Here is a 21958-nt window from a genome sequence, read left to right on the forward strand (position 1 = left end):
GTAGTTTTCCCTACTTTCTTCAATTTAAGCCTGAATTTTGCAATAAGGAGCTCATGATCTGAGCCACAGTCAGCTCCTGCTCTTGTTTTTGCTGACTGTATAGAGCTTCTCCATCTTCAGCTGCAAAAAACATAATCAATCTGATTTCAGTATAAAATTCCTGGACGATAACTAAAGGGGACGTAATTGATACCTGTCTTGGTGATGATTTTTAAGATTTGAACCAAAAACAAAGGCAAAAAATCTAAAAATAAACAAGTGGAACTATTTCAAACTAAAAATTCTCTGCACAGCTAAGGAAATCATCAATAAAAGGAAACACAACCTCCTGAATAGAGGAAAATATTTGCAAATGGTATGTCTGATGAGAGGTTAATATCCAAAATATATAAAGAGCCTTTATAGCTTAATCTTTAAAATTTCATTAAAAATGGGTCAGAGGATCTGAATAAATATTTTTACAGAGAAGACGTACAGATACCCAACAGGTACATGAAAAGGTACTCAACATCACTAATTATCAAAGGAATTTAAATCAAGCCACAATATGATATCATATCACCTCAGGCAATTGTAACCCACTCCAGTACTCTTGCCTGGAAAATCCCATGGACGGAGGAGCCTGGTAGGCTGCAGTCCATGGGGTCGTGAAGAGTCGGACACGACTGAGCAACTTCACTTTCACTTTTCACTTTTCTGCATTGGAGAAGGAAATGGCAACCCACTCCAGTGTTCTTGCCTGGAGAATCCCAGGGACGGGGGAGCCTGGTGGGCTGCCGTCTCTGGGGTTACACAGAGTTGGACATGACTGAAGCAACTTGGCAGCAGCAGCAGCAGCAGCACACCTATTAGAATGGCTTTTATCAAAAAGACAACGAATAACAATGGTTGGCAAGAATGTGGAGAAAATCGAACACTTGTGCACTGTTGGTGGGAGTGTAAATTTGTGCAACCACTATGAAAAACCCTATGGAATTTGCTGAAAAAATTAAAAAGAGAACTACCTTATGACCCCCCAATTCCACTTCTTGGTATTTGTCTAAAGAAAATGAAAAAACTAAATTAAAAAGATATATGCACCCCCATGTTCATTGCAGTACTATTTATAACAGCCAAGATACGGAAGCAACCTAAGTGCCTGTCAATGGATGAATGGATAAAGAAAATGTAATATAGAAACATCTACTTCTGGTTTGTTGACTACACCAAAGCCTTTGACTGTGTGGATCACAGCAAACGGTGGAAAATTCTTAAAGAGATGGGATTACCAGACCACCTTACCTGCCTCCTGAGAAATCTGTATGCAGGTCAACAGGCAACAGTTAGAAATGGACATAGAACAACAGACTGGTTCCAAATAGGGAAAGGAGTACGTCAAGGCTGTATAATGTCATCCTCTTTGGACATGAGATCATTCCCTGATGGCTCAGATGGTAAAAAAAAAAATCTGCCTATGATGCAGGAGACCCAGGTTCGATCCCTGGATCAGGAAAAACCCCTGGAGAAGGGAATGGCCACCCACTCCAGTATTCTTGCCTGGAGAATCCCATGGACAGAGGAGCCTGGTGGGCTACAGTCCATGAGGTCATAAAGAGTCAGACACGACTGAGTGACTAACACTTTCACTTTCACAACACAATGAATGAAAGTTGTAACAATGGAATTAGAAGATAAGGGATTCAGAGCTGTTCACAACCAGAAGTGAAAGAGCTTTACGAGGTTTGATTATTCAGTAGACTATAACACAAGGTGCAATATAATTGGTTGAGAGTGTGGACTCCGGGGTCAGGCCTGGATTCCAAGTCCAATTCCACCACTGTGCAACCTTGGGAAAGTCCTTTAATCTCTTTGAGACTCAGTTTTCTCATACATACAATGGGTATAAGGGTAAACAACCTCAAAGGGTTGAGGATAAGCATTAAAAATGATAACACATGGAAAAGACTTTGCATATTTCCTACACATATTAAAACACTGTACACAGTAGCTGTTATCAAAATTTTATTAAAACTGTTAATTAGGGAACAGTGCTCTGCTCCCCCATATCCTAGTGGTCCCCAAAATATCAGACCCTGGTGGGAACTGACAAAAAGACAGGGAAGGGCAAACTCATGAATAGTTATGTATCTCAAAGAACAATCCAAAAACTGATCAGACAGCCAGCAAAATAGTCATGGTGATTATCTCTGGGACACGAAACAGTGCATAATTTTACTTTTCTCCTTCTCCTTTAGATTCTTTTCTCTTTTCTCCTTTAGACTGTCTCTATTGTCTAAATTTACTGTTAGGTAGGTAGAATAGGGAAAAGGAGTCCAAAATGGCGGTGGCTAAAAGACAAGGAAGGTCCGAGGACCAGAGTGAAGACTTCAGGCAGAACAAACAGAACAAACAGCACTCCTGGCTAAGCCCAATTTGCATAGGGCAGGCCCAGGTGGAGGAAAAAACATATAAAAGGAGGAGCCAAAGCGCTTTCTCTCGGACTCTCTCTCCCGCGTGCATGCGCGCTCTCTCTCTGTCTTTCTCTCTCTCTTTTTCTCCCTCCCCACACACTTCTCCACTCTCTTCTCTTCAAGTCTTGGATTCTCCTCCTATCTTATAAGTAAAATAGAGCTGTAACACTGATTTGCCTAAGAGCTGTAGCACGGTTTGTCCAAGACCTGAGAGCTGTGACGCGCCGAGGGCTTTAAAGTCCGTTGCTCCAAATCTTTGTTGTGACAAGACAAAGAACCGAGGAACATACACTCGCGTGACATTTACTATACAAATGTATGCTATTTATGTAAGAAAAAAATAGTTTTAAATATCTTCAAGATGCCACAATACAATACTCAGCACCAGGCAAAGCTCTGTTCGTCAAGTAACTGAGAGAGTCATTTCCTAGGCAGGTTGATAAGGAGTCTAGGGGTTCCCAAGGAGAGAGGGGTCTGGAATTCTCAAGGAGGAAGAAAGGACAAACTTTTTTTTCTTTCTCCACATTCCTTAGGATTAAATAACAATAATGTATCCTGCCTAAGGACAGTCTCTGGATTAAGGACGGTCTCTGGTTTAAACCTTCTGTTATCTTAAAATGTAAATTATGGGAGTAGGTCTGACAAGGTCTTTATAACCTCCAGACATTCTTTGGATTATATAACTTCATTGTTATCACTAGCAAGTGGGTACTCTTTCTGCCCCCTTCTGATGCCTATGTCAGAAGCTTTCTCTATCTCCTTTATACTTTAATAAAACTTTATTACACAAAAGCTCTGAGCGATCAAGCCTCGTCTCTGACCCCGGATTGAATTCTCCGGGGGCCAAGAATCCCGGTGTCTTCGCGTGATTCAACAACAACCTTTCATCTTGGGGGCTCGTCCGGGATCCTTCAGGACAAGGTAAGGCTGCTTGGAGCTTTAGTTCTTTGTTCTCTTAGCAAACACGTTTTCTGCTGTGCTTTACTAACTCTACGGTGTGCTTGTGTGAATGAATGACAGGCTCTGCATGAAGCAAGTAAGGAGCCCTGCTCTGCGGTTCCACGGTGATCTCATATGGCTTATGGCAGAAACCTGTCGGGGCATTATACCGACCTGCCAGTGCCAAGAGGCACCCAATGTCTCCTTCGGGAACCGACCAGAAATGGGCAAAGCGTGTGGACCGAACCCTCCTTTCTCAGTCAAACTTTTCAGTCCCTTTGACCATTTCATAACTCCTTGGGAATTAGAAGTACTAACCTAATCTATTGGATATAGACTTTCAAGGGACTTGTGATCTATACTGTTACTGTATACTGTGGCTTAGGTCCAAAACTTGGATTGGTAGTCAAGAAAGCGCCTAGCCTCGCTAGGAATCGAAAGTTTGGAAGCTAGATGGAGCTCTAGCTCCCAGAACATCTCTGAGGTTAAAGGTTACTCAGATTGGGACTGCAATGGGTTTTTTTTTCTTTGGTAACGCCGGCTCTTAGTGGATCAGAGGAGGCTGTTATACTGGTGTGGTGATGCTTGGAAAGAACATCTCAGTTTTGTTGGGGGCCAGAGTGAGGCACTCCGCCGGTGGCAAAGGTCATGAGGAAGGAGGCTCGACATACGCAAAGGCGGGATTGAGCCTCAGGAGTCCCCCTGGAAATCCTCGAGCATCAACCCCCATAACCAGAGCCTGCCTACTTTACTACTTTGTGCTCTCACCTACACCTCTGACTTTACGGGGGGCTGTCCCCCACCACCTCTTTCGGAGAAGGAGTTAACTTAGAGCTCCAGTTAATAAAAACTCCTGGGTGTGACAAGAGTGTTTTAACCTACAAACTCCTCTGAAGGTTCTCTAGCCTGCCTGACAGGCTTGTCCAGCCACATGTGATTGCTCACAGCCTCCCAACTGTGAGAGGCACGAGATGCTTTAAACCTTCTAAAAACAGGTTCCTTAGAAAAGTTAGAAAACTGTTAGTATAAGTATAATGGGTTGATTAAAAATTGTATTGGTTAATTGTATTGGCTCAAACATTTGTTGAGCCAATGTTTGTTGCTAAGTCTCCATATCCCCTGCCCTTATACACATTAATGAATATATAGAAGAAATAAGTATTAACCTTTGATATTAATCACGTTAGACCTTAGGCTAAGTAAATTCTTTCCTTAACTAAAACCCACTATACCCTCACCCTATAGGAATGTAACTTTATTTGGGTGGCATCTGTTTTAAGAATAATCACCCCTGGAGAAATAAGTGTCCTGGTTGACTGACCGCTGTCACAAGGAGAGGGTCATAAATTGTCAGCAGGCCCCCCTGGCCAGAAGATGATGTAACACCCCTAAGCCCTCTGTATACATTTGTATGAAGCACCTGACTTTAATAAAAGTCAGGACTGCTGTCCCTGTGTGACTTTTGCCTAACATCTCAGTGTATAAAAACAGACTCTGGAAAATAAAGAATTGGGATCAGTTCCTCCAAATACTGGTCTCCCCATGTCTCTCTCTCTCTCAAACTCTGGCTGAGTCTCCATCTGGACCACGGAACCCACCAAGCTTACTAATTTTGCCTGGGCTTCTAAGATCTGACCGGGGAGGCCTCAGTGTCTCCTCTCCTTTGGGAGAACAGAAGGACGCCTGCGGCCTACGTAAGTGGTGCAAACTTCTTGTCTTGAAGTTTTATTGGTCTCCCGCGTAAACCAAGCTACTCAGCCTCTTTTCTCCACTGAATTTTCCTACCGAGCTATCCTTATTCTATTACTCTTTACATCTTTAATTAATATCTAATTGAAGCTATTGTATCCTGATCCTCGCCGATGCTGTCCCCGCTTCGAATACCCTGGATCAGCCGGGGCTGGACCCCGGCACAGTTTTATATTCGCGTCGGTCTTGTTGTAGTCAGGAAATACTCAGGGTCGTGCACAGGCACTCAGGTGACGAATGTTTCCCCTAGTAGTCTTTAGCTTGGGAGGCATTCCGGAAGGTTACTCTGATTCACCCCGGGTGACATCAGAGGCAAGCAAGGTTAAAGGTGAAGAGCTGGACGTCAAGTAGGGATGCTATCAAGTCTACCCCTGGTACATCCCCACCCCATCTCGGTGGTAGAATCGGGAGGGATGCAGACTGCGCCTGCGCCGGTAAGGGACAGACTAAGTCCGACCAGGAAGGAAAAGCTTTTGGTGTAACGTCTGTAACACCCCCATCTAGAGCAGGGAGGGACGCCTCCGGTAGAAAAAATGGCGCTGGTCGCTTTTTTTCTCTCTTACAGATGGGAGCTAACAATTCCAGCCTCACTCCTTTGAACTGTATCCTGAAAAACTGGGATAGATTTGATCCCCAGGGCTTAAAGAAGACACACCTGGTCTTCCTATGTGATACTGCATGGCCACGGTATCCACTGGAGGACGGCGAACGGTGGCCAGTTGGAGGGTCTCTTAAGTATAATACTGTTCTACAATTAGACCGGTTCTGTAAGGAACAGGGAAATGGGTAGAAGTAGCATATGTGTTGCCCTTTTTCTCTGCGAAATATGCCAGACTTATGTCCTAAGGGTATAGATTTGGGCGTGAAACCTTCAGCTCCCTCCTGTCCTCTTACTTTGCCCCCATACCTAGGACTCCAAGTTGAGCAAACTGAAAGCCAGAGAACCCCCCTCAGAAGGGCTGCCTTGGTCTCAAACTGCCCACGTGGAGGTCCAAACAACTCCTGTCTCAGTACGACCTCAGACTACTCCGGTTTCAGTAGAAACTCAGACCATCGAAGTAAGAGATGAGATGGAGGACAGGAGACAAAGAGAAGAGGAAGAACAGGTTTCTCCAATCTATCCCTGGGATTATATGCACAGAGCAGCCAGAGAGACTGAGGAACAGCCACACAAGCTGTTGCCTCTTTATGAAACACCCACTGGGAGAAATAATCAGTCTGTGAGAGTTAATAAGCCTTTCTCTTATCAAGAAATACAAAGAATCAAGGAGGATCTGGGAGACTATTTAGAGGACCCAGAAAAATATATTAGAGCTTTTAAAGGTGTTACTCTGTTTTATGACCTCACTTGGAAGGATGTGATGTATATCTTGAGACAAACGCTGACTCCCGAGTCAAAGACTCGAATTTTGGGAAAAGCGGTTGCTTATGGAGATGAATGACTTGGTAATGCATCAGTAGGGAAGAGGGAGAACGAGATAGCGGCCCTCCCCACTGGGAATCAGGCAGTCCCAACTATAGAACCAGACTGGGACTACAACACAGCTAAAGGAAGATGGGATCAGAGTCATTTTGTTAGATGTATTCTTGAAGGACCTAGGCAGGCGCGTTCTAAGCCTTTAAACTATGGCAAATTGGCAGACATAGAACAGGAGGGGAAGGAAGCTCCTGGTAAATTCCTAGATAGACTGAGAGAAGGCCTTCACAGATTCACTGAGATTGATCCCGAAAGTGAAGAGGGAAAAGTGATCTTAAAGGATAGATTTCTCACTCAGTCGGCTCCAGATAGCTGATGTAAGCTATTAAAACAGGCGTATGGACCAAATCAGTCTTTAGATACTCTGTTACAACTGGCTCAGACAGTCTATTATGATAGGGAATATGAGCAAAAGAAAGAAAGGCAAAAAAAGACAAAGGAAAAGGCGGAAGCCTTCACCATGGCTATGAAAAATGTTCTTAAACAGCCTGAGAAAAATGCCCAGAGGGGCCCAGGTGAAAAGGGATGGGCTTGCTATTACTGTGGAAAGGAGGGGCACCTCAAGCGGGATTGCCCTCAGGCATTTAAGCTGCCCCCGGCTCCATGTCCGGTCTGCAAGAGACCACCCTGGAAGAGAGACTGCCCCCAGAGGCATAGGTCTCCAGGGTCGGACTCTCAAGACAATCAGGACTGAAGGTGCCCGGGGGTCCCCACACAAGCTCCCGTCCTAATTACACCTGAGGAGCCCCGGGTATCAATAATTGTGGGGGGCCAATACGTCGATTTCCTTTTAGATACTGGGGCAACTTATTCTGTGCTTACTGAAGCCCCTGGCCCACTTTCTTCCTGATCCGCTTCAGTAATGGGGACTGTCTGGACGAGCCAAAAGGTATTATTTCAGTTATTCTTTATCTTGCAACTGGGATTCTGTGCTATTTTCACACGAGTTTCTGATCGTGCCAGAATCTCCCTCACCCCTTTTGGGAAGGGATATACTGAACAAGGTCCATGCCTCTGTTTTCATGAATATGAAGCCCTTCCTTTCTCTCCCTTTAGTTGAACAAAATGTAAATCCTAGAGTATGGGCTGATGGAAAATCTGTGGGTCGAGCACAAAATGCTATTTCTGTAGTTGTTAAGGTCAAAGACCCACACGTATTTCCACATAAGAAGTAGTATCCACTGAAACCTGAAGTTAAGGAAGGGTTAAAACCCATCATCGGAAATTTAAAGGAGCAGGGACTATTAATTCCCTGTAACAGTCCTTGCAACACTCCTATTTTGGGTATAAATAAATCAAATGGTAAATGGAGACTAGTTCAAGATTTACGAATAATAAATGAGGCTGTAGTTCCTTTACACCCCGTGGTGCCTAATCCTTATACTCTATTGTCTGAAATTCCTGAACGGGCCAAATATTTCTCAGTAATTGATTTAAAGGATGCCTTCTATTCAGTGCCTTTGGCGGAAGAAAGTCAATTTCTATTTGCCTTTGAAGACCCTACGCAGCCAGCTTCTCAGTTAACCTGGACAGGTTTGCCCCAGGGATTTCGTGACAGTCCTCACTTATTTGGACAAAGTTTGTCACAGGATCTACAAAACTTTAATAGCTCTGAAGTGGTGGTGTTACAATATGTAGATGATATTTTGCTCTGTGCTGAGACAGAGGAAGCTTGTTCGCGAGCCTCAGAAGATTTCTTAAACTTTCTGGCAGGCTGTGGTTACAAGGCGTCAAGAGAAAAGGCTCAGCTTTGTCAACAATTGGTTAGATATCTGGGCCTAATCATATCAGAAGGGACTAGGGCCATAGGCCCTGAAAGAATTAAACCTATACTAAATCATCCCCTACCTATGACTTTAAGACAATTGAGAGGATTTGGGGGAATCACAGGTTACTGTCGCATTTGGATTCCCGGTTATGGGGAACTTGCCCGGCCTTTATATAAACTTATAGCTGAAACTCAGCAGGCCCAAACCGACAAACTGGTTTGGTCTCCAGAAACTCAAAAGGCTTTTAAGGTTCTTCGGACTGCTCTCCTGCAAGCTCCAGCTCTGAGCTTGCCCACAGGGTCAGAATTTAATTTGTTTGTCGCTGAAAGGAAAGGTGTGGCACTGGGAGTTTTGACACAACCCGAGGGCCTCACCAGCAACCTATTGCTTATCTAAGCAGAGAATTAGATGTAGTTTCATGTGGATGGCCCCACTGCCTAAGAGTAATTGGGGCAGCGGCTTTATTAGCACCTGAAGCTTTAAAAATAATTAATGGACGAAACCTTACCGTACTGACTTCTCATGATGTGAGTGGAATATTAAATTCTAAGGTTAATATTTGGATGACAGACAGTAGGCTTCTTAAATACCAGTTATTGTTGTTAGAAGGACCAATAACTAAGCTTAAAGTTTGTGGAAATCTAAATCCTGCCACTTTCCTTCCTGAGAAGGAAAATCAAACACCTGATCACGATTGTTCTCAATTCCTAACTTTAAACTATGCAGCTCGGGAGGATCTAAAGGATACCCCACTAGACAATCCTGACATGGAAATATTTACAGATGGCAGTTCTTTTGTTCGGGATGGAAAGCGTAAAGCAGGTTACGCCGTGGTGACTGCTAAACAGGTTTTGGAAGCAAAATCTCTCCCCTAGGGAACCAGTGGTCAGTTAGCCGTGCTTGTGGCTCTGACCCGAGCTCTAGAGTTAAGCAAAGGGCAGCGGATGGGCCTGATAATCTATGTGAGTCTACTTCTGCTGACTCCAAAAATCCTGAGTCTGCCGTTTGAGCCTCAAGACAATGCCTTCCTGTCCTGGGCTCACTCCTACGCTGCATTCCACAATCAGTCTAACTGCTGGGTCCGTGGAGCACTCCCCTCTTCATCAGTGGAAGGCTTCTGGAGGTGGACATCTCCACTTCAAGGAAAAGACTTTCTCCAAGTCTGTGAATACCTTCAACAACAGTCACATGCAATGCCTCTTCTTCATCTGATGACATCTACCAACCTTAAAATGGACTGATGCAGCACTTTGCACTTTAACTATGTACATAATGTGACTTTTAATTTCGATTTTAACTTGTTTTAATGACTGTGTTGCCTGCATCCGTAACTGTATAACTGGATTTGTTTCTAGCCGCTTGAAAGCTTTTAAGTTACAAATGGTTGCTCAAACTCCTGCTACTGCTACAGCTTCCTCCAACTACTATTTGGGGCCCCTAGATCAGATATCCTCAATATGAGGATTAGGAGAATATGTTGCCTCACCAATTTAGGGACAACATCCCTTGTCAGCTTGGAAGCAGTTATGGAACGAGAACAACACCCCTTTTCCCTAGGCAACATAATTCTCCTAAAAGAAAAGGGGGGAATGAGAGAGTCATTTCCTAGGCAGGTTGATAAGGAGTCTAGGGGTTCCCAAGGGGAGAGGGGTCTGGAATTCTCAAGGAGGAAGAACGGACAAACTTTTTTTTCTTTCTCCACATTCCTTAGGATTATATAACAATAATGTATCCTGCCTAAGGACAGTCTCTGGATTAAGGACAGTCTCTGGATTAAACCTTCTGTTATCTTAAAATGTAAATTATGGGAGTAGGTCTGACGAGGTCTTTACAACCTCCAGACATTCTTTGGATTATATAACTTCATTGTTAACACTGCTGCTGCTGCTAAGTCGCTTCAGTTGTGTCCAACTCTGTGCGACCCCATAGATGGCAGCCCACCAGGCTCTCCCATCCCTGGGATTCTCCAGGCAAGAACACTGGAGTGGGTTGCCATTTCCTTCTCCAATGCATGAAAGTGAAAAGTGAAAATGAAGTCGCTCAGTCGTGTCTGACCTTAGCGACCCCATGGACTGCAGCCTAGCAGGCTCCTTCATCCATGGGAGTTTCCAGGCAAGAGTACCGGAGTGGGGTGCCATTGCCTTCTCCATTGTTAACACTAGCAAGCGGGTACTCTTTCTGCCCCCTTCTGATGCCTATGTCAGAAGCTTTCTCTATCTCCTTTATACTTTAATAAAATTTTATTACACAAAAGCTCTGAGCGATCAAACCTCGTCTCTGGCCCCGGATTGAGTTCTCCTCCTCCAGGGGGCCAAGAATCCCAGTGTCTTCGCGTGATTCAACAACAACCTTTCATAACTAAGGTTCCTGGATGCAGACAGATACCACGCCTCCCGTCCCCCGCCCTCCCACGGCCCCAGCAGAAGTACCCACGGTCTAAATCCAGCTCCAAAAACAACCAGCCAGGGGAACACACCCAGGGAAAGCCAAGGCAGGAGCTACTCCGGGTCGCTGAGATGGCCCTGGGCGGGGCCGGCTGTGTCTGGGGTCTCCACGCTCCGGTTCTGCTGCACCAGCCAGGAGTAGAGGTCCTGCCCGTCCATGAGCTGCTCGAGGCCCTGCAGCCGCCCCTGCCTCAGCACCAGGACCTGGTCGGCGCTCTGAACCGTCTGCAGCCTGTGGGCGATCACCAGCACCGTGCGGGTCCCCTGTGCTCTCCAGTCCTGCAGCTGAAGGAGGAGGATCGCGATGCCCCGGGTGCCGGCTCAGAAGGGGCTGGAGGCCCGGGCCCACAGGGCTTAGGGGGAAGAGGCGTGAGCCACGAGAAGGTAGCACAGAGCAGAAGGGCAAGGTCAGCTGCCCTCCTCCCTCCGCAGGGTCAGGCAGCCTCAGAGGATCGGGGAGGTCCCCGCCCGGCCCCGGCCCCAGGATGGGTCCCGCCGCCCCGCACTCACAGCCTGCTCACACTCCACGTCCAGGGCACTAGTGGCTTCATCCAGGATGAGGACGCGGGGGTCCCGCACGAGGGCCCGGGCGATGGCCAGGCGTTGCTTCTGCCCCACGGCCAGCTGGCTGCCTTTCTCCCCCACCTCTGAGGAGACCGAGAAACCCCCTCTCCTCAGAGGCAGGGGCCCAGACAACGCCCGCGTCACAGGCGCGGCTGGTACTTCCACGGGCACCGCTCCGGAGGACGAGCGCCCGTGGACGGGGGTGGGGCGGGGGACCTCCGCGGCGGCCGCTCCTCTGGGAACACAGGCTCCCGAGGGGGTCGGGAGGCCACAGCGCCCACTTCGCGGGCGCAGGGGGCGACGCCGTGGCCGCAGGTACCTGTATCGAGCCCGAGCTCCAGCTCGCGGATGAACTCCTCCGCGCGGGCCGCCCGGGCCGCTGCCAGCACCTTCTCGTCGCTGCAGCCCTTCAGGCCGTAGGTGATGTTGTCCCTCACCGAGCCCGAGAACAGCACGGGCTCCTGCCCTACCAAGACCACCTGAGCGGAGGCGACGGGAGCAGAGGGCTGTGCATCATCCCCCGCGGCAGGGACCCGCCCTTCCTCCCCGCCCGCCCGGCTCACCACGGACCCCTTGGGTTCCCGCCCCACGCCCCTCCCCTGCCCTCTGCCCACCCTTCTCCGTCCTCCCCACCTGACGGTGCAGGTAGTGGTGCTCATACTCGGAGACCGGCTTCCCGTCCAGCAGCACCTGGCCCTCGGTGGGCTGGTACAGATTCTGCAGCAGCGCGGCCACCGTGCTCTTTCCAGACCCGTTGGGCCCCACCAGCGCCGTCATCTGCCCGGGACTCAGGGTGAACGTCAGACCCTAGAACAGCCGGGGAAGAGTCAGAGGCCTGCCCCTTCCCCCGGCCTCCCCTCTCCTTGGAGGCCGATCATCCGCGCGGGGAGTCAGGGGCCCAGTCTCCCCCCATCGGACACCTGGAGCGCAGGCTGGTCGGGGCGACTGGGATACGCAAAGGACACGTTCTGGAAATTCACCCTGCCCTGCAGAGTGGGTGGGGCCAGAGTCCCCGGTGGAGGCAGATCTGGCTTTCGGTCCAGGTAGCGGAACACCTTCTCGGCTGCCCCCACGTTGCTCAGCATGTCCCCAAACATGTACACCAGAGTCTGCAAAACAGGAAGGCGGGGCTCAGCTAAGCAAAGGCAGCTGGGCCACGAACCAGCTTCCCAGCTCCTCACACAGCCCCGCCACACTCCACCCGAGCTGGGCTTCTCCCCTTGTCCCCAAAAAGATCACCACCTTTAAATTCAAAGATTAAAAAAAAAAAAAAACTTTCTTAGAAAAGATTTTTTAACTGGAGAAAGGAATGGCAACCCACTCCAGTATTCTTGCCTAGAAAATTCCATGGACAGAGGAGCCTGGCGGGTTGAAGACTGGGATGCAACTGAGCAACTAACACTCACTTTCCTAAATAATGAGGCAGATGGCTTCCATATGAAATAATTAGTATAAGAGTCTAAAAAAAAGAAAAAGATTTTTACAAAAAATGTTGGCTGCCCCAGGTGGCAAGTGGGACCCTAGTTGCCCCACCAGGGATCAAACCCATGCATCCTGCAGTGGGAGCACAGAGTCCTAACAACTGGACTATCAGGAGTAAGTGTGCAATTTGACTCAAGATGGGCACCAACACCCCATTATTCCAATTTGTACTGTAAAGGATGGAGACATCTTTGCCCCTCCCATCCAGCATCACCTTCATCTCCAGACCTTTCCAGCTACTGTGCTGTGTTACTTGTACACAGCTGTCTAGCCTGGTGAGACAGGGACTCCTTAAATGCAAGCACTGTGCCCACCTCATCTTTGCAGCCACCAGACTGCCTCACACAGCTCTCCACACGTAAGAGGTGTTTATAAAAGTTATAAACTAAAGCCCAAGGTGCAGTAACTAATTACTTTTCAAAACTAGTTTATATAAGGAGGGTGTCCCAGGAGGCTCACTGGTAAAGAATCTGCCTGCCAATGCAGGAGACAAAGGTTCAATTCCTGGTCAGGAGGGCATGGCAACCCACTCCAGTGTTCTTGCCTTAATATCCCATGGACAGAGGAGTCTGGCGGGCTACAGTCCATGGGGTTGCAAACAGTCGGACAGGACTGAGCGAGTGAGCACACGTCTATAGGGAAAGAACTAAATACTCATTCTGCCTTTCCTAATCAAACTATACCCCTCAGCAGCTTATCAGCACATGAGAAGACATCTCCCCTGAGAGATGCATCCTGGCTAATAAATGAAGGAATGACAGAGTGTCACCATTTTTGCAACCCTGAATAATTCAATAGATCGTGACACTAAGCTTTATTGATTGTTGCCACCACAGATGTATATGAGAGAGGAAAAAAGAGATCAATATAATACATATCTCTATGAAACATGTGGAAATCTGACCACTGACTGTATTTGGTGAGGTTATTGTTAATTTTTGTGGTATGATCATGGCTTTGTGGTTATATATTTGTAATGTTTACATTTAGAGATACATATTTACAGATGAAACCATATCTTGCCTCTGATTCAAAGTAATATGGATGGGGAGAAGTCGGTGGGTGGTACAGATGAAATAACATTGGCCATGAGTTGATAACTGTTAGATGCTGGGAGATAAAAAACAAGGTCCCATTGTATAGCACAGAGAAGTATAGTCTATATCCTCTGATATATACACACAGTTATATATTAAATAGATAACTAATAAGGACCTACTGTAGAGCACAGAGAGCTCTATTCAAAACCCTGTAATGACCTACATGGGAAAAGAATCTAAAAAAGAATGGAGATTGATTCACTTTGCTGTACACCTGAAATTGTCATAACGTTGTTAACCGGCTATATACCAATATAAAGTAAAAAGTTGTCTTTAAAAGTTAAACAAAAAGTAAAAAAAAAAAAAAGATGCTGAGTACAAGGAGGTTCACGTTTATAGATTTATCGTTTTCCTCTTTTTTTAACCCAAGTTTGAAATTTTAAATGACAATGAGTTGGGGTTATTTCAGTTTGTTTCTTTAAGGGGAACAAATAGAAACCAAAGGAGGAAAATGAGAGCACGCACAGCTCCCAACTCACCTGCATGTAGTCACCCACGTCCTCCTGGTAAAGCAGGAAGGAGAGGAGCCCACCGCGGGTGAGGTCCCCGGCCAGGATCTGCTGCAACGCACAGTTCAGCAAGAGCACCTTCATTGCCAAGTGCAGCATCTGGAGGGAGAAGAAAGGAGAGCCTGAGGACCTTCCACTCTTTGGCCTCCCTGCCCCTAGGAGGAGACATTCCATCCAACACAAAAACACCTGTTATACCACATTCACTCGACTCTGTAACTATAATAAGTAATATAAACTTTGAAGATGTTGGAGCCAGGTGGCGAATGAAGGAGTAAATGGATGGATGCTTGACACAGAATGGTGAATGAACAAACGCAGACTTTTCTTCATTTAAGTATTTTGTGCTTTGTGCACAAAGGGGATTGAAAACAGGAGAATGAGGTCTCCTGAAAAAACTAGGGGCTAGCAAATCGCTCATCACCTACCTTCCAACAGAGAAGAGACACACGAAAAAGGTGGCACTGGCAAAGGCATCAGGAACCCCAAGGACCCCCAACACCAGCCCCCACCTGTGCCCCTCCTCCAGCCCTCAGCTTCCTCACCCTCTTTAAGAGCAGATAGAGGGCCTGTTCCAGGTCCCGTCGCCACCACAGCCGCCGGCATCGTTCAAGGGCCTCCTTATAGCGACAGACCTCTTGCTCTTCGGCTCCAAAACTGCGCACGGTCTGCAGCCCTCCAACCGACTCCCGCACCACCTGCCCAGCTTTCGCCGTGGCGTCCTGGATCTCCCAAAGGACTGCCTGGAACAGTGGGGCCAACGATGGAGCGGGCCAATTTGGCAGAAGACAGCCAACCCCCACAGCCCACTCCAGTCCCTTCACGCTAAGTGAAGTAAGACAGAGAAAGACAAATATTATATGATATTGTTTATATGTGCCATGTAAAAAAAAAAAATACAAGTGAATCTATACACAAAACAGAAACAGACTCACAGACATAAAAAATAAAAAAAAACCTTATGGTTACCAAATGTGGAGGAGGGGATACATTTGGAGTTTGAGGTTAACAGATATAAATCACTGACACAAAGTAGATAAGCAACAAGGATTTACTGTATAGCACAGGGAACCACATTCAACATCTGAAAATCTCTCCCTCTCCCCCCACTCCTCTCTCAAAAACACACACGTTCACATAAAGTCCCTGGGACGAGGTCTTCCCTGGGGATTCCCCAGCATCCGCACATACCTGATGGCGGGCACTGTACACCTTTTCAGCCGCTATCATGAGAGGCACCTCGAACAGAGAGAGGAAGGTGAGTCGAGGTGACAGGTTGAGCATGAAGCCGTAAAGTCCCAGCACTTTCACCAGGCTTCGAGACAGCACATTGGTGTTATAAGGAAGCCAGTTACTCATCAGTTTGGTATCCGAGCTCAGCCGGGAATTCAGCTCCCCTGGGCAGGACAGAGCAGGCAAGGAAACCATGTGTTGTAATGCAGAACCCCCAGAAATTCCATCCTGACCTCCCAATCATCTCACGGAGCCCCCCTTCCTTGCAGAGAGACAGGTCCCCAAAGAGAGGAAAAACAGCTCCCGGCCCTGGCACCAAGGATGCAGGCAGGCCCAGCTGGGTGCAGGTAGGCGGCAGTAGGTGGGCAAGGAACATGCAGGGGGACCCCAGACCTGCACCCCAGGCCTTACCTGTCTTAGTCTCTTGGAAGAAAGGGAGGTCCTGGCACAGGAGGGAAGAGAAAAGCATCTCCCTGATCCGCAGGTTGATTCTGGACATGGTGAAGGTGAAGATGCTTCCTCGGCAGCCTGCACACAGAGAGCTGTGGGAAAAGAGGGTTGGAGGATGAAGGAGAGAGAGATGCAGAGAGGAAGGGGGAGGGAAGGAGAAGAAAAAGCACAGAAGGAAAAGAAGTACAAAGTTGGGGGTAGTATATCAAGACAGCAGAAGAGAAACAAATAAGAGACATGAGGGGCAGGAATCAACAGAGGAAGGAAAAAAGAGGACCCAGTGAGCCTCATCCTAGTCCCAACCCCTACCAAGTAGTTTGTAGACAGCAGATTCCTGGCTGTGTTGAAAAACAAAAGGGAAAGTAAATACAGTGGGAAAGAGTAAAGATGCTGGAAAGAAAGGTGACAAGGCTCAGAGTAAGAGCTTCCAAGACTGACAAGATGAGTTAGGGAAGAAGGGTCAGGATGAACAAACATGCCCCCCACCCTGACAATAGGCTAACTGTGGAAACAAACATGAGCCGGGAGGTCAGATCAGAAAAGAGAAACAGAACTTCACGGAGATAAAAATGCTCACAGGCAACTGAGAGACATTCCATTCCACACAAAAACACCTATTGTACTACACTCACTCGTATCTGAACTATAATAAGCAATATAAACTTTGAAGATGTTGGAGCCAGGCGGCGAATGGAGTAAATGGATGGATGCTTGATATAGACGGTGAATGAACTCATACAGGCTTTTTCTTCATTTAAGAGTTTTGTGCTTTGTGCACAAAGGGGATTGAAAACAGCAAAGTGAGGTCCCCTGTAAAAACTGGGGGCTAACAAATCGCTCATCACCTACCTCCCAACAGAGAAGAGACACACGAAAAAGATGGCACTGGCAAAGGCATCAGGATCAAAGTCGCCCCCCAGGATGTCAATCACACGGCCAAAATAGTAAGGGATCACGGTCTCACCTGCAACAGCCAGGAGGGCCCAGTCAGAGTGCGGCTGCTGAAGGGCCTCCTCCCAACCCCCAAGTCCCTGCGCCCTCTCCCCACTCACCCAACACGGCCAGGGAGAGGAAGGAGAAGGCGGCAACCAGGAAAGGCAGGTCAGGCCAGGACAGCTTCAGCAGCCTCCACATCAAGACTCTGTTCTCCTGGCCCTGCCCCTCCGCCTTGGCTCCTGAAGGGCTCAGCACGGCCCACAGGGCCCTGCTCAGCCCCACTGCCCCATACCCCAGCAGCAGCCAGGCCCAGGTGGCTGCAGCCACTCTGACCAGAGGGGCGCTCAAGGTCCCCAGGACAAGAGCCCTCAGGGAGAGAAACAGGGGGTTCACCAGGCAGAGGATCGGAAGCAGTGCTTCCACACCCTCCAGCAGCCCTCCCAGCCTCAGCAGCCCCCAAAGTCCACCGAGTCGCAAGGCGCCCTCCAGCCACAGGCCGGGAAGCCCGAGGGGAAGTAGGGCCCCCAGGGGCCCCTGCAGCAGCCAGAGCAAGGCCAAGTCCGCCAGCAGCAGGGAGGCCCAGGGTCTCAGGTCCGGGCTCCGCATGGCGAGATCTAGGGATAGAAAAGGACAGAGGTGGCTTCCAGTCCCTATCCCCACTCCTACTCTGCCCAAGCGTCCGCTGGCTTCCCCTTTTTTTTTTTTTTAAACTCTGTGCTGCCCTGAAAGATGCCCTGGGTACCCCGTCTCACCAGCACCCCCCTCCTAGGACCCAAGGCATTCGGCCTGACAGAGGGAGCTGGGAAGCCTGACCATCAGCAGCCTCGTCCTCTAAAACACGTCCCGTGACCCCCACCGCACACCCCGGCCCCGCCAGCCGCCGCCGAGTTCCCAGGGGCCAGACGATGCCCGCCGCGCTCCCCAGGCCCCGGGTCCAAAGGGGCGGGAGGCGGGGGCGCACGCGCGTGCCGGGCGGGCTGCGCCTGTGTCAGCGTTCCAGGTTTCCACGCGCACAAGCTCACCAGTGGCGGCTCCCGAGCTCTTTGCTGGCGTGCCGAGGGCTGAGCTCTGAGGTCCCCTCGCGCGGCCTCCGCTCCGTCTCGCCTCTTTTGGCAGGCGAGGCTCCCCCAGCCGGGGGCGGCCAGGCTCCTGGGCTTTCGCTTTTGCTTTCGCTTCCGCCTCGGCAGCCGCCGCCTGGTTGCGCGCCTGGCGGCCGGCCGGGGGCGCGCGACACCCGCGGAACGCAGGACCGGTGCCCGAGGCCGGCTCCGCGTGCCAGGGCGAGTCTACCACCCTCAGCCACAAGTACTCTGTCGTAGGAAACTACTGCACTTCTTAAAACTACGGTTAAGTAAGATGACGCTGTTTCAAGGATTGGGATGCTTTGCAATTGAAGAACCGCTGGATTTTCTTACCTCCGCTCTGAGGTGAGTGCAGCCATGAAATTAAGACGCTTGCTCTTTGGAAGAAAAGCTATTACCAACCTAGATAGCATATTAAAAAGCAGATACATTACTTTGCCAAGAAAGGTCCGTCTAGTCAAAAATATGGTTTTTCCAGTAGTCATGTATGAATGTGAGAGTCGGACCATAAAGCTGAGCGCCGAAGAACTGATGCTTTTGAACTGTGGTGTTGGAGAAGACTCTTGAGAGTCCCTTGGACTGCAAGGAGATCCAACCAGTCAATCCTAAAGGAGATCAGTCCTGCATATTCATTGGAAAGACTGATGCTGAAGCTGAAATTCCAATACTTTGGCCACCTGATGCAGAGCTGACTCATTGGAAAAGACCCTGATGCTCAGAAAGATTGAAGGCAAGAGGAGAAGGGGATGGACGACAGAGGATGAGATGGTTGGATGGCATCACTGACTCGATGGACATGAGTTTGAGTAAGCTCCGGGAGTTGGTGATGGACAGGGAGGCATAGCGTGCTGCAGTCCATGGGTTGCAAAGAATCAGACACGACTGGGTGACTGAACTGAACTGAGCTGAACTGAGCCTATTTTGAGAACAGCCCTCTTTCCCCCATCCAAGTTCCAGTTGTGGGATCTTGGGGTTAAAAAAAAAAGAGAGCGGAGACCAAGTGAGAAACAAGCAGGACTTCTGCAAAACAGAAGGCCCCTCCACTCTCACCAGGACCTGTGTGAGTTTCCACCTGCAGATTCTTATCTGAGAAGGCACTCACCCTACATCTTCATGTCTTCCTCAGCAGAGCTCCTGAGCAAGCACGTGCTCAGAAGCCTCTAAATGTGTGCCTCAGTTATTTGGGGAATGCCTTGATCATATAAGGAAAGTGGGCTTTGTTTCTTGGTCTACTCTAACACTGATTAGCTCAGTAATCGGGTTTCTATAGGTCCTACCAGACCCAGAGCCCATTTGTGGAACATGCAACTGGGTTTATTCCAGAAATAACTCTTCTAGTTGAAACTACCTCCCAGACTCAAAATGTCCCCCAAGGGAGGACCACTTGAATTCCAAACCACCCTCTTGGAATGTTGTTGGCACAATTACCATGAGTCACTTCAAATTTAGATTTGAAGTTAGGAAATTATTTAAACTTCTCCAACCCTGTTCATTCTGGAATTTTAAGGATCTCTCTCTAATTAAAAAAAAAAAAAAATCCACACTCAGCTGCTTTCTACTTACAGGCTTTTCTCTTGATTAATTCTCCTGGGAAAGTGACACTGTGCTGCTTCTCCCTGCAGGCCCAACATAATTCAGAGAATCTCACAGTGGGGACCTCCCTAGCTGTCAAGTGGGACGTTTCTAATCCAGGAGACGTGGTTCGATCCCTGGTGAAATGATTTTAATATTTAATAGAGGATTATCTGGCCTGATTTCAATAGACAGTCATTAAAAGAAGAGAAATAGAAACAATTGAGAAAATTGAACAACAAGTACATCACCAAATTGGGCTAACCAACATTCCGACTTAAACAGCTGGGAAGTCCCTCATTAACAGCAATCTGGAATCCTAGTTAGGAAAAGTTCCCGAGTGGTGCATCCACCCCACGAGTGAGACTTCGAATTGCAGTTTCCGGGGCTCCTGATTATAATTCCAAACCATAGACTGATATCATCATGAGTTTGTGTGCAAAAATACCTTTTTATAATGCTGTTTCTTTTACCTTGTGAGTCATAGGATTTCATTATGTCTTGGGGGGTTGGCCAGACCTCCAGGGGCTCAAGAATTCCAAGGTGCACCCCTTTCTCTTTTTTTAATATAATTTTATTTTTGGTTATTTTTGGCTGTGCTGGGTCTTTGTTGCTGCTCAGGCTTTTCTCTAGTTGTGGTGAGTGGGGGTACTCTCTAGTTGCTTGCGTGGGCTTTTCATTGCAGTGGCTTCTCTCGTTGCCAAGCACAGGCTCTAGGGCAGGAGGGCTTCGGTAGTTGTGGCTCCCGGGCTCAGCAGTTTGGCTCCGGGCTCTAGAGCACAGGCTCAGTGGCTGCAGCACTCGGGCTTAGTTCCTCTGAGACACGTGAGATCTTCCTAGATTGGGGATCAAACCCGTGTCTCCTGCATTGGCAGGTGGATTCTTCACCACTAAGCCACCAGGGAAGCCCCACCATTATCTTTATTTCAAGTGCCACCTGACTTGCTCTGCTTGAAGACAGCCACGGAATTGGGCAGTGTCCAGGCAGGTCAGAAGCAGGTCAGAGGCCTGCTCTCCTGCTTCTGAAGCCTGAACAAGACTACCTCCACTTTAATTTCCCTAACAGTCAGGGGACTAAAATCCCACATACCATGCAGCACAGCCGAAAGAAAAAGGAAATCTTACTATGCCTGTCTCATCTTTCTAACCGGTTACTTTTTCCTCATTTTTTCCCAACTTCAGGGAAGCCTCCTTTATCTCCTCTTCCACTTCAATCGCAGTCTTGTCATCTGGCAATGAGTGTGACCCATCATGAAACTGAATGGCTAACGTGCATCTTTTCATGTAATATCCACTCCACAGGAGGGAAGCGGGCAGGGCCCAACCTTTAAAGGAATGAAGGAGCCCAAGGACATAACACAAACTGACTGAACCAAACAGGTCCAAGATGGTGGACAAGTCGACTCACCCTAGATCTTGATCCTAGGTGAATGCTCACTGTAACACATAATCCAGGTAAATGACACTCCCACAAGGTGCCATGACAGTTCCAAGATCAACCAGCAAAGACCCATATGTGGGTGGGGGCCCAGTTCCTGGAAATCTCCACCCCTTCCCCAAAATAGTTGGAATAATCCTCCCACTCATTAGCCTATGAAGTTACCCAGCCCATGAAAGCTAACCGTACTACGTTTCAAGCCCATTCTTGCCTTCTGAGATGGCCCACACTCCATCTGTGGAGTGTGTTCCTCTCTGAATAAATCCACTTCTCATCTATCACTTCGTCTCTCACTGAATTCGTTCTTCAACGAGACGTCAAGAACCTGAGCTCCATTAAGTCCTTAAGCCAGGTGTGTGATCTGTCGGAAGATTCTGAGTTTTGTCTGGGTTCACACCCTGGCCACGTGTGTTCGAGTCCCAACCTGAGGTGAACGGTTTCATCTCCGTGAGGCTATATGAGGTAAATGGGGCTGTGTTCACAATTCGTGCACACATGTGAGGAGGAAACTTGTTCCTCCCATTCTAACGCAGTTAAAAACAGGTGTTCCAAGTGCCCTCCTCCAACATATCCAAACCATTGACAAGCAGCCACACAGGAGCCGCCTGGTTGAGAGCCCGCAGAAAGGACCCTAACCTCGGTTAAACACAGATAACACAGCCTTCCAGCGGTCCTGGAGGAATGAGAGTGGAAGCCCGGGAGAAATATTTGGTGAGGCCCCATTTCTGAGGCAGGGGTTTCTCTCTTCTCAGGAAAAACCTGTC

General features: G+C 48.4%; 1 protein-coding gene and 1 long non-coding RNA gene across 4 annotated transcripts; one reads left to right on the plus strand and one right to left on the minus strand.

Moving 5' to 3' along the window:
• Positions 1 to 1988: 1988 nt before the first annotated feature.
• LOC618733 (transporter 2, ATP-binding cassette, sub-family B (MDR/TAP)-like) lies at positions 1989 to 18267 on the minus strand. 3 transcript variants are annotated; one of them, XM_005223265.3, is made up of 12 exons: positions 18125 to 18267; positions 17219 to 17716; positions 17016 to 17130; positions 16128 to 16258; positions 15675 to 15880; positions 15029 to 15226; positions 14454 to 14582; positions 12313 to 12501; positions 12026 to 12199; positions 11712 to 11871; positions 11339 to 11475; positions 1989 to 11113 (listed from the first exon to the last, which is right to left on the minus strand). In XM_005223265.3, the coding sequence occupies exons 2-12, from the start codon at positions 17706 to 17708 to the stop codon at positions 10883 to 10885; spliced, it is 2160 nt and encodes a 719-aa protein (XP_005223322.1). In that variant the 5' UTR covers positions 17709 to 17716; positions 18125 to 18267; the 3' UTR covers positions 1989 to 10882.
• An 11-nt stretch (positions 18268 to 18278) lies between these two features.
• On the plus strand, positions 18279 to 21475 carry LOC132343596 (uncharacterized). Its single transcript, XR_009492497.1, has 2 exons — positions 18279 to 19244; positions 21059 to 21475. It is a non-coding gene; the product is annotated as an uncharacterized lncRNA (long non-coding RNA).
• Positions 21476 to 21958: the final 483 nt, after the last annotated feature.

The sequence above is a fragment of the Bos taurus genome, chromosome 23 (assembly GCF_002263795.3).
Source record: "Bos taurus isolate L1 Dominette 01449 registration number 42190680 breed Hereford chromosome 23, ARS-UCD2.0, whole genome shotgun sequence".
Classification (NCBI taxonomy): Eukaryota; Metazoa; Chordata; class Mammalia; order Artiodactyla; family Bovidae; genus Bos; species Bos taurus.